Raw genomic sequence first — 12,726 nt, 5'->3', positions numbered from 1 at the left:
CCTCTCTCCCTCCTCCCCACTGTATATCCCTGGAGCATAATGGCTGGGAGAGGAAGTGCCAGCTAAATCATGACAGCCATTTGGGAAAGAGGGCTGAAAGTTCTATCTGTATTCCATTGCACTTAAAAGGCACGCTTCTTTCTACAAACACTGCTTCCACATTGAGGGGCAGGTACTTTGAGATACTTTATATAAATAAGTTGGTTTTATTCCCACGAAAACAGATATTATGATCTTATTTTATAGATGAAAAAAAAGCTCAAAATGTTAAAGCGATAAACTCAAAATTAAACTCAAATAATATATTCCTAGTACATAACAGAGGCAGGATGTGAACTTAGATGTGACCAATACACTTTTCATGAAACCTGAGCTTTTCCTACTAGAAAGCAAGAACAACAGGAGGCTTCTGGAGTTCAGGTCGTATTCTATTTTTTGACCAGAGTAATAATAGTTACATAGATGTTTGCTTTATAATTATTTGTTAAACTGTACAAGTCTTATGTATTTGTCTGTGTTCTATGTCATAATTTTTAAAAAGTGACAGAAAAGAAAAACATGAAGAATTCATTGTCATTAGCACAAGGTGGGCAAAGCAGATGTTCGTCCTGAGCCTGTCTGGGTGGTGAGCAGATGTATCATTCCAAGAGAGACAGCTCTCAGCCAACATCCCCCAGGTCATGCCTAGAAAAGTGTCTTCCAGAAAGCTCTGTAAAAAAATGCCACAGGACCCCCAAGAGGAGACTCTATAGCCAAAACCACAGGGCACCTGGGATATCCCAGGGGCCCATCAGCCCAATGCAGACAAATGAGACCACCAAGCCCCCTCATCAAATCCAGAGATCCCCACAGCCCTTCCCAGAACAGACTTACTTGTCCAAGTCAAAATGCAACTAGTAGGTGGTTTCTTGACAATGAAAGGTAGATGCAGTGACCCTTAGATAAAGTCTGTGTGTCACGAACTGTCAGAGAAACCTGGCTGGGACTACTTGGAAACCTTGTCCATAATTTTAAGAAAGGTACACCACTCTTTAACGTTAAATAGGTTGGTCCGTACACACACACACTGTTGTTTTAAATCACTTGGTACAAATAGTGATTTCTTCGAAGTGTAAATCCCCAATTCTTATCTCTCCAGATATAATAAACATAACCTTCTGACTCTGAATTAACACAGGCCAGATCCAACATTCCTCCCTGTGCTTACACTTCTAATTCTAGAGCCACAGAGCAGGCTGACCTGCTAAAATGTGTTTCTTCACTGTGACTAGACGGTTTCTGATACCAACAACAGATGCTCTGTGAACTAATTCAGGCAGGAGTTAACACAGATGCAGTAACCAAACTGCCTGTTAAACATAGTATGAGAAAGTATGTTTATCTCTCTCCCAAGTTGGCCTTTTGGGGGCATGAAGCCTGAAAAATAACATGTTTCAGCCTTTAATAATCTTAAAACTGTCAAATGAGGCCTACAGGTTGTGAAGAAATAAAACCTGAAACTTTCATTGAGTCTGAGCGAGCCCACCACATCCCTCAATTCCCCTTTTCCCACTGAACTGTGGCCCCTTCAATATATATAAAAACTACCTAGATAAAAATTTAGATAGATAAAGGTTACTGACCATCACAACTAACTCTGATGAAGTTCATAAAGGGTTCAAATAACTATGGAAATTAAAAGGGAAGAATTCTTCTGGAAATTCAGTAAAATTCACTATTCATTACTAGCCAGATGTCCTGTTTACCCAAATATCAAAATACTCTTAAAATATGGGTACGGACTTCCCTGGTGGTGCAGTGGTTGGGAATCTGCCTGCCACTGCAGGGAACACGGGTTCAATCCCTGGTCCGGGAAGATCCCACATGCCACGGAGCAATTAAGCCTGTGCACCACAACTACTGAGCCTGCGCTCTAGAGCCTGTGAGCCACAACTACTGAGCCCGTGTGCCACAACTACCGAAGCCCACACGCCTAGAGCCCATGCTCTGCAACAAGAGAAGCCACTGCAATGAGAAGCCGGCGCACTGCAACAAAGAGTAGTCCCCGCTCGCCACAACTAGAGAAAGCCCACGCACAGCAACAAAGACCCAACACAGCCAAAAAAAACAAAAACAAAAACAAATGGGTACACGTTTGTATTGTTGTTAGCAATAAGTCATTACCTAAATCTCTAGTAACTAAATAAATCAACAAAACCAAATCATTTGATCCAAGAGCATGGTCACTAAATTCTATCAAGTTCTCCAGAGACGAGCCCCCAACAACAAACACAAAAGATCTCTGCTTTATTTGGACCGGAATGGAAACCATCTGCTGCAGGCACTCCACATGCTGTGTGACGCACCAGGAAAGCCCATCCCCTCCGCAGTGGGGGAATGGGAGAGTGCTGGTCTCCCAGTGCTGTTCTGGCTGACCAAGCTCTCCCCTATATGCCCAGCCTACCTCACGCCCATCTCCATTACACTACTGTCTGTTTACTTCAGTCTTGACACCAGACAGCAAGCTCAGCTCTTTAAAGCTGGACACCCACGACCTTTTGTCTCTTCATTTAAAAACTCCTGGCATAGCACAGAATTGATTCTTAAATATGTATTAAGTAGTGTCTATTATCTACCTTTATGTACTAACTCAAGCTTAGCTTTTTCGTAGAAGCATTTTCAGTAAACCTGTGCCTTCCTCAACCACTCTACTGACCAGTAAGCATTTGTGCATTACTTTAACATAAGCAAATGTTTACAACACTTAGTTATTAACTTATTAGTACTCACTGTATCATTTCCCTCTGTATTTTATGGTCCTCAAGAGGGGAGCTGAGCGCCCCACAAAAACTGACAGAACAGCTCAGACAATGAGCACTTAATGATTAAGAAAAAGCACCAACCTGTTTAACATTAAACGATAGTATTCCTTCCTTAAAACAGTGGACAAAGTCACAGTAAGACTAAAAGGAAGAACAAAATATTAGAATGATCATTGTGAATAGTGACCTACCTTTCTATATTTTTAAGCAAAGGCTGTTGAGGTCAAATTAACTTAGACTGATAATCTTATATAACATCATACTTCAATAGTTGCCATATAGTAAGGGACTGGATTTTTTCTTTCTAATCTTCACTGATAATGAGGCAATAAATACTCTGCACTCATGCTGTGTTTATTTCGAGTTGCTAACATGATGTAGGGGAAGTGGTATGTGAAGTTTCTGTACATGTGACTAAAAGTAAATAAATGAAGAACAAAAGAACTCAGACGTTCTTTCTCATTTCATCTTTCTCAACCACTATTCTTCAAGTTATCAGTTATCTGAAATCTCTTAAGGTGCATTTAAATCCAGATTTAAAAGTTGAGCTCTAAGAATTTCCCAAACTTATTAGTTTTATTAATAGTAAATCCCTTCGATGAACGATTTTAGGGCATTTAAACAATCACTGAAGCATTTACCTTTTCAAAATAAAATCTAAGTGTAGGCAAAACCAGTGGTGATGATATTTCATAGGTATCTGTTGAACAGTCCAAAAGAAAATAAAATCAGAAAAATCTATATACAGATGCTCAGTGTTCTAAGGGCAGAAAAGAGAAGCTCTGATCTGGTACTTGAAAATACATGAAAGAGGCAGTGAAGCACAATTTCCTGGAGGGTGATCAAAAAACCACTGGGCCTGAATATTCAAACTCACATATACCTTTGAGAAAGCATTCTCTACAAGCCAGACCATGCAGTGTTCTGTCTTCAGAGCAACAAAGAGAAATGTTAACAATGGCACTCCCTCAGGGGTTTGTCCTGGGAACCGTGCCATTTAATCTTCTTCTTAATTCTTTGGTGGAGGAAGGTGAGCTCTACGTAGAGAAGCTCTTTGTCAAAATTTACTAAAGACAAATCACTAGGAACTGAAGGGATCTAGAAGAAATTGTGGTTGGATTTAGGCACCTCATGAAGTCAACAAAGGTCAAAGTACAACTCCAAGGCCATACGGAAGAGCCCAACTAATGTGATTCTTATTTAAGCGTGTAGTCACTACATATACAGGGTATTCAGTCTAAATGAAAAAGGGAGCCCAATAATGTCCTCATTGCTGGAGAGTCCAATGCCAAGACTGTAAGATACAAGATACATAAGACTGCAAGATACATATGGGATAACTGAAGCGTTATAAAACATTAAAGGAAGAAAAAAATAGGGCCATGATCGAAAATGTTTGTATAGTTCTGCTCAGAATACCACATCTATTCTGAGTCTATTGACAGCTATTCCTTCTCTCTCTAAGCAGAGATTATCTGCTTTCTTTAATTACAATACAGCCATTTTTGGCACCTCTCGAGTATTTTCCACATTGTGATTTGCACTCTGGATATAAGTATAAATTCCTCGAGGGCTGAGACCCTGTCTGTGTATTCTGCATTTCTGCCGGAATAACAGGTTTCAAACAAAAGGTTGTTAAAGGCAGCAGTTAAGAATATGGGCTCTAGAGCCTGAGACTGTCCAAGGTGAAATCTTGCTTTTGCCACTAACTTTGAGATCTTAGGCAAGTTTCTAATCTTTGTGTCTCTATGTTGTCATCTGTAAAACTGGCACAGTAATGGTTTGTAGATTATTGTGAGGATTAAGAGATAATATGTGCAGTGGTTTAGAGCAATACTTGGTATAGAGTTGAATGTTTAATAAATGTTAGCTAGTAACCACAGTAGTTATAGTAACAGTACATTAATATATGAATTACTTAATAAATGACTGATACACAAGTAAAAACTAGCATAAAAATTACAGCAGTCCTCATGCTGGGTTTTTCTTGAATCAATAACAGTATTTCTTAGATGTAAGTCTTTCACAATTAGATAAAATATAGGATGCCTGGTTAAATTAAATTTCAGATAAGCAACAAGTACTTTTTTAGTATAGTTAGATCCCAAACAGCACATAGGAGAAAACGGGTAGAAGCAGAGTCTGGTAGGATAAGAATGTGGGTTTGTTGTTTTCAGAGGAAGTCTCTGAACCTTAAAAGTCACTTCTTCCTCTTTTAAAGAAACTCCTCCCTCCTTTATCACTTTTAGGATGCCTTCTTTGTACCATGCATAAACTCTTCTTAACATCAGCAACAAGCTGAGGTAAAAATGAGAATTTTGAACTAGATACAGGTGTACACTCTTCCTGGATTTCCTACTGGCCGCAGTGCACTCTGCCCACCTGGGCTTAAAGGAGCCCCGTTGGGTGCTGCCCAAGTTCTGATAAATCAAACCACTCTGCACTCCTTCACAGTCTATATTTAGGTCCCCTTTCCACCCAACTTGAACTAACTGAACAAACCATTACAAAGTACTAGCTTTAACAATTTGCTTGGAATACTTACAATAGTCTTAAAAAGGCAGTGGCAAAAGTTCCCACATCAGCAGGTGTTTATTTGGATTAAATTGGTACTAGTGGTTTAGACGTGCCAGAGGGTTCTAACATGGAGCAGGCTCTTTAAGGACAGATTTGCATATCTGTAAATCGGCAGCTTTCAGAGACCAGAACATATTAGGCATGTATTAGGTTGTGTGTATTTATGATATTTTATAAAGACACAGCATACTATCCATTCATTATCAATAGCAACCAAATCTATGCTTTCAATTCTAACAGTCAATAATCCAAGAACAGCAAGCTTGCAGGGCACCATCTTACCCCTCAATACTGATTTGAGGTTGAGCTTGGCTTGGCGGTGCAGGTCCTCTACGCAGGGGGGTCTTGTGGTGGGAAGGAACACATTCTCCTGCTGGTGCCATGGAGCAGTGTAGTGGACTGTCCACCGACTCTCCTCATCTAGGTTGGACACAGCTGTAGAAAGAAAGAACACATTCAGAGGTCAACTTAAATGTGTTACATCAAGGGGGGTTCTTGGTACCTAACACATCCATAGGTAAGGGCCAGCAAGGGAAAAATGGAACAAATTTTGAATAAGATTCAATCTCAGATCCCAGGGGTCCTTGCCACTGTGTTTCGTGTTTGTTCAGTTAATTGTTTCCCAGCTTTTCAGGTCCTCCCTCTACTCCAATGTTAGAAAATGATTAACAAAATCAATGAAGACCTCCAACTCCTGCTGAACTCCGCCATGACAAATAATAGTCAATTGTACGATGTCACTGCTTTAGTAAATGTTAGATTGTCAAGACAGAAAACAAATTTTCTCCTAAGAAGTTGGGACCAATTCTTTCCCCTCTAAGGCATTATTTTTAAAACATCACTGTTATAAACTCAATTGAATTTTTACAAAACTAATCATAAACATTCAAGGTAATACATTTAAATAGCATATCTAATTAGAAATCCATTTGTGCTACAAAATTTTCTCTGTATTTCTTGCTTTCATGGAATACTTTTATATTCCAATGTTTTTAGAAATTCCAATGCAATTGACTTTTCCCAATATAATCCAATTCAATTGAATTTTTCCAACACAAAAGAGATTGAGGACGTCAGAGGGGGAAATGATAGGCAGGCTAAATCTCTATGACAATTTTCCTTTATCCTTCTAGGGACTGGGATCGCTTTGTCTACGCATTTCATTTTTTCCTGACAATACAATCTAAATAGGGTACCAATGGATCCCAACATGAAACTGACAGCACCATAAATATTCAACAACAATTTTTTAAATACTCTCTATATAACTGCTGCCATAAGCCAGGTGTAGAAGAGACTAAAGAAGTTTGAGAAGGACCCTGTGCTGAGGCAGTTACTGAGGGTGACAAGCCTAACTCCTATGAAACCAGCAGATACGACAATTGTGAGTCAGGGGCGAGTCTTCCCCTACCTCTGACCTATGCCACACAGGGCATGCTGGGCGTACTTGTTTCTACAACGTACTATGTCCCTGGAAATGAGACCATAAAGTAGACTCTCAAAATAAAATCAACAGGCGTGCATGAACTATTGAACCTTTCTATTTGAACATGTTTAAAATTAACTCAATGTACCTTACAGTACAGCTATTACAGCCATTAAACAGATCAAATGAACTAATATATGTAAAGTCTTAGCTTATGAAATAACTCATGTAAATAATGGCTGTGGGGAGAGCAGTGCAATTACTTGAAGGTAGCTCCTGACTTTTCAACCATCACTGAAGAGGAACTTGGCCTTTCTCAGTGCCCCTGGGAACATAAGCCACCACATATACCATGGTCAGCGCTCACCCCATATACCATCTTCTCTACAGCTACTGAATTCTACAAGCCAGGCTTTAAATAATTCATTTCCTAAATCATCCCACCTTCTCCAGTTGTAAGATAAATTAGTACTAGGGACGTGATATGCAACATGATGAACACAAGTAACACTGCTGTGTTCTATATAAAAGTTGTTAAGAGAGTATATCTTCAGAATTCTCATCACAAAGAAAATTTTTTTTTCTTTTTCTTTTGTAACTATATGAGATGATGAATGTTCACTAAACTTACTGTGAAAATCATTTCATGATGTATGCAAGTCAAATCATTATGCTATATACCTTAAACGTACACAGTGCTATATGTCAATTATATCTCAATAAAACTGGACAAAATGTTTTTTAAAACCATCCCACTTTCTCCATAAATTGCTAAATGGGAAAATAAACATTGAGAACTAGACATCAAGTTAAAAACAGAAATGTCCTGTGTGCTTTCTGCTTTTAATGTTTGCTAAAAGCAGCATGTAAACTAGGCACCTGGCATTTCACATAACCTCCGTGGAACAAATGTTTTGCATGGTGCACAGAACTATCAAACTTAATCTATAAAATCCACAGAGACCCGATTTAGCTCTTAGTTATGTATCTGAGAATCTTGCGCAGGGTGGGACTCACCATATGTCCCCCAAAGAGTAGCCACAGTTAATTACAATGTTTTGTGCTAATGTCTATTTATTTGAAAGACTGAATTACCATACTTCATAGTTAGAAAATACTGAAAATTGAAACTCTTCCTATTCACCAATTACAAATCAAATCCAAGTAATAGTGTCTGTGTCATCACACCATCAGCCCCACCACACAGCTACCAAACTGGCTCCTAAGAAAGAACAGTTGTCTCTCCCCTGGTGTATCTCACTCTTGCCAGGGCAGACTTTAATCAGTCCATCCAAAGACAGCCTTCAACCAGGGAAGCTGTAGAAACGAGCCCCAAGGGCTGTTCTTTTGCTTTCTCCAAAGTTTCTCTTACCAGTGCTCCTGCCCATGGCACATTTATCCAGTTTAAATCCACTGGTCCAAAAACTAAAGTAAAATAAAATAAACCAACAACTATGTAAAAACAGAACCATGTATTTATAAAAAGTATACTTTCCAAAGAATGAAGAAGCGCCTGGATTAAAGAAATTTAAACCAGTGGTAAGAATACAATGAAGCCACATCACAAAAGCTGTGCACTTTACAATGACTGATCAGTCTAGACAGAGCCTGTCCTTGAGCTCTTAAATACCTAACAGAGTGCCAGGGAGTTTTAGAGGATCATCCCCACCAAACACATGTGATACATTACACAGAGGCTCCTCATATATTTAGCCAAAGAATCAAAAAACCATACACTGTACATCAAGGCAGACATAAAGTAAATACAAGGGTTTTTTTCCCTTCCCTTCTTCAAAGGACTTCCTTTGAGAAGCAGAAATGAATTCACCTAAAACCCCAACCATAAATAAATAAGACATGCTAAAAAAAAAAAAATCACAGAATTCTGCCCTAGAGTTACAAAAGTCTGAGGTGTTTGAACAACTTGGTATAGAATGGAGTTTAACTCATGCCAATTATGCTGTTTCACACTCTTAATTCCGTCACTGGAAAAGATGAAGTAGTACACAACACACACACACACATACACACACACACTCGCATGTAGTGGGGGAGAAAAGAAACTACTTACTTTTCTTCCTAAAAAGTTTAATTAAAGACTTGATCTTTGTATTAATAAAGACCACCATTTCCAGGATGTCTACACAGGGCTTAGAAATTTGAATCACATTAAAAGCTCAGTGCAGCAAGCAGGTGGCAAGCGGCATCCTTCTGCTCCAGATCTCGAACTTTCTTCCTCTGGCCTTGAATCCTTAGACATCTGCCCGGGGTGATGTAACTTTGAGGTTGAGCTTATTGTCAGGCAGTTACAAACCATTAACAGTCCTTGAACCTGAAACGCTCCCACTGAAACCTAATCTTTAAGGCTGAGAGCGGCCAGTGACAACGTGTACAGAAAGAAAGAGAAAGCCAATCACAGTTCTTATTTACATGATAGCCACATCGGTCTTTCTGCCTTGGTGCTCAATTATTCAGTTTTCTCTCCAATAGATCAGAAGTTTCTCCTCTCTGGATTCCACAAAAACAGTGCAGATTCTCCTTAAGGAAGCTGAGGTGAAGTAAATGTGTTCCCCATTTTCACTGGGCCACTGTGAACATCCAGATCTTTTAACTGGAGCTGCCAAGTCTTAGAGCCAGTCTGTTGATTCTTTGACTCCCTAGTTAAGTCAGGCATTTGAACTGATTTGGGGGCGGGGGGGGGAAGAGCCAGACTATTGTTTCCCCAACCATGCCCCCAGGCTCAGCCTCCCACACCAAAGGAATGTTTGCAAAGAAGCAGTAAAACTTTACAATAGAATCTCCATGGAGCTGTAAATGAGGACTTGGTTGCATTTTCGTGCAATTTAGTACGCCCTGTCTTCTCACCCAGTTTCTTTTTTTTTTTTCTTGCCAGTGTGAGCATAGCGTTGTCATTGTTCCAAAGGGTGATCCTGTTTGCATCTAGCTGCCGCAACTCTCCCACCTCACCCCACAAAAAAACCCCTCAACTTCTCCCATTCCAAAGGAGAAATTAGATGATATAGTACCCTAATCATTTAAATCTGTATTTTAAATTTAATTATCATCTAAGCCAGGTTTTTTAAATTCCACATCAAACACCACCCACGGGAGAGAAGAGGAATAATTTCTAACAATCATTATTTGAGTTTCTCTTTAACTTGAATGTACTGTACTGAGTTCTGGTTCTTTTGCCCATTTGCAATTAGCCACAGAGAACTGGGGAAACACAAACAGAGAAGAATCCGAAACGTGGTACAAGCAGACACTGTAAAAAATACACTCTGGGGTAAAGGGACAGGAACAAAAAGGAAAAGAACACAAATAAGAAAATATTATGAAAAGGGACAAAGGAAAAGAATGTTCCTCACATCTCTCCCCAATTCCACTTCATGGCAAAACAGTTTTTGAGGCACGTTAGACAACCTCTTATTTCATAGCTTTGGGCCAGACTTACAACTGAATGGAAAAATGTAATAACCCACTAATTCAAAACATTTAGTTTATAACAAAAGCTCTTAGTCAAAGAATAAAATTTATATAAGGGGCTCCCTCTGGGAAAACTTTGGAATGATTCCTCCTCAAATCATTTTCCCCCCAATTTTGTTTTTTAAACAACCACAAAAGCAAAGCAAACAAACAAAAACCAAAACACACATATTATCCTATCACCATACATATTATCACAGATTTGTGATAATATGTATGTGCAATTTGTGTTCTTTCATCCCATACATAGCTTTATTTAAAGTAACCACATGGCCAGATGGCAAATGACAAACTACTGTGACTGTAAGCTGCCCGAAACGAGTGTGCAAAGTCTCCCTTAGGAAAACACACTTATAAGCAAGAATGACAACCTGGCCCGGCTTCAAGAGCTGCCTCTCAGCTCACTGCACTCAGACAGGTAGTAAGGGTTCTGGCAGGAAGCACTCCCATTCAGTTCACAACCAGCAAGTTTCCGAGGTTGAATGTCCCCATGCAAACTTCCAACTGGAAAGAGCATATGGCCTTTCATGTATACAACAATGGCACTGAACATTGATTCATTCATTAAAAGATAAATATTGAGGGCTTCCCTGGTGGCGCAGTGGTTGAGAGTCCGCCTGCCGATGCAGGGGACACGGGTTCGTGCCCCGGTACAGGAGGATCCCACATGCCGCGGAGCGGCTGGGCCCGCGAGCCATGGCCGCGGAGCCTGTGTGTCCGGAGCCTGTGCTCCGCAACGGGAGAGGCCACAGCAGTGAGAGGCCCGCGTACAGCAAAAAAAAAAAAAAAAAAAAGATAAATATTGAGCACATACTAAGGGCCACTCATTTGAGATCCCTCTTGGAGCTTACATTACTTGACAGTAAACCAGAATTATGTGGTATATTAAAAGGTGGTAAGTGGAATGGACAAAGGAAAAAGTTGAATAGGATAAAAGGGGCTTGGGAGGAGGGGAGGTGGCCAAGTTGTAGTATCAAACAGGAGTCAGGGTAGAGCTTGAAAAAGTGAGATCTGAGTAAAACCTTGAAGGAGGCAATGGCAATAAAAGAAGAATCTATCCAGCGAATCCCACCGGCTCTCATTTTAAAGAGGGAGATATGTTTATTGGTAGTGAGACATTAGGACTAGTCAGAGAAGTGCTCTAAGAAAATGAACTCCGGTAAGAGTCACGCATGGAGTAATTTCCTTTCTCAGTCAATTAAACCTGATATAAAGTGGCCTGAGTTGTGTAAAGATAATGGCATTATCTGGTTACACAGCAGTCAGTGGTGAGTCTAGGGGTAGAAAGCAGGCTTCCACTCCACTTCCCGGGGCGCACAGGGGGCACACTGTCCTCTATGCGTTATTCCGCACTGCCTCTTAACCTCCTAAGTCCAGAGCTTCAGGAAGGAACCACATAAATTATGGTATTTATTGTGTTACATAATAAGTCGTGTTTGGAAAGAGCTTTTTAATGATAAAGATTTCCCCAATGATTTTCTCATCTCGTACTTTACATCCTGCAAAAAAGCATGAGAATGAGGAAGTGTTTTCATCTTATAATTTGCATTTGCCTGGATGTCACAGTTTATTGAAGAGCCATGGTTTTACGAAAGTGTCTAGTATTTTTCAATGGTTCCGTTTACACATTCAACGGAAAATACATAAATCCATGCCACTTCTTATTCTAACTTTAGCTCTATACCAGTAGCAACAATTTTTTTAAAAAGTTCTAATATCCCGGACGTGGAAGACTTGACGGCATAGCAAAGGAGTGAAGAGCTCAGCTCTGGAGCCATGTCACCCAGGGTACTGGCCACTTACTAGAGAAGTGACCTCTCCATACCTTGGTTTTCTCATCTGTAACATGGAGGTAATAACACTACATTACAAGGTTATTATGAGAATTTCAAGAGTTATTACTGACAAGGTCCTTGGATCAGTCCCTGGTATGTGGTCAGCATATATAAGTATTTGTTAGAGACATGAATAATATCTGAAGAGACAGCTAAGCAGCCTTAAGCTTAATAAAGGGACAGTAATGCCCTTTACTGTGAATGGAAATCAACTTCACAACCTCATGCTTGTCTTTCTACTTGCTGCAGAGTTAAACTGCCAGCTGCATGAATGATTGCTCTAAACCTATCACTTCCAGTTTTGATGCACAAATTATCTTTCCCCCTGCCTAAAATTCTACCACTGACCATTTAAAAAAATTCTCAGTGGTCACCCTGAACTTCTAACCAGTACCAATGGTCTTTTTCTCTCTCTGCATCTTTCTAGTTATCTTTTTAATATATACAGCTAATGACCCAGTTCTGGCACTATTCTTCATCAACAGTGCAAACCACTAGCTCCTTTCCTACATTTGATTGCTCCTTCTCTGGATTCTGACAAACTCTTAACAAGCTTCCACGAGCCAGTTGTTATACTTCCGTCCTATGCTATTCACTTATT

General features: G+C 39.8%; 1 protein-coding gene across 8 annotated transcripts in view; it reads right to left on the bottom strand.

The window, feature by feature from the left end:
• The window catches only part of NHSL1 (NHS like 1), a 249,052-nt gene that overhangs the window by 52,479 nt on the left and 183,847 nt on the right, over positions 1-12,726 (bottom strand). For all 8 annotated transcript variants that reach the window (XM_082633918.1, XM_082633912.1, XM_082633917.1 and 5 more), the window contains one exon: positions 5,661-5,813. In XM_082633918.1, coding sequence (XP_082490044.1) covers positions 5,661-5,813 — 153 coding nt within the window. The remainder of the gene's footprint in view (positions 1-5,660; positions 5,814-12,726) is intronic.

The sequence above is a fragment of the Mesoplodon mirus genome (genome assembly GCF_964341445.2).
Source record: "Mesoplodon mirus genome assembly, chromosome: 10".
NCBI lineage: Eukaryota > Metazoa > Chordata > Mammalia > Artiodactyla > Ziphiidae > Mesoplodon > Mesoplodon mirus.
The sequence above is the reverse complement of the archived record's forward strand: the minus strand, read 5'-3'. Positions and strand labels throughout refer to the sequence as shown.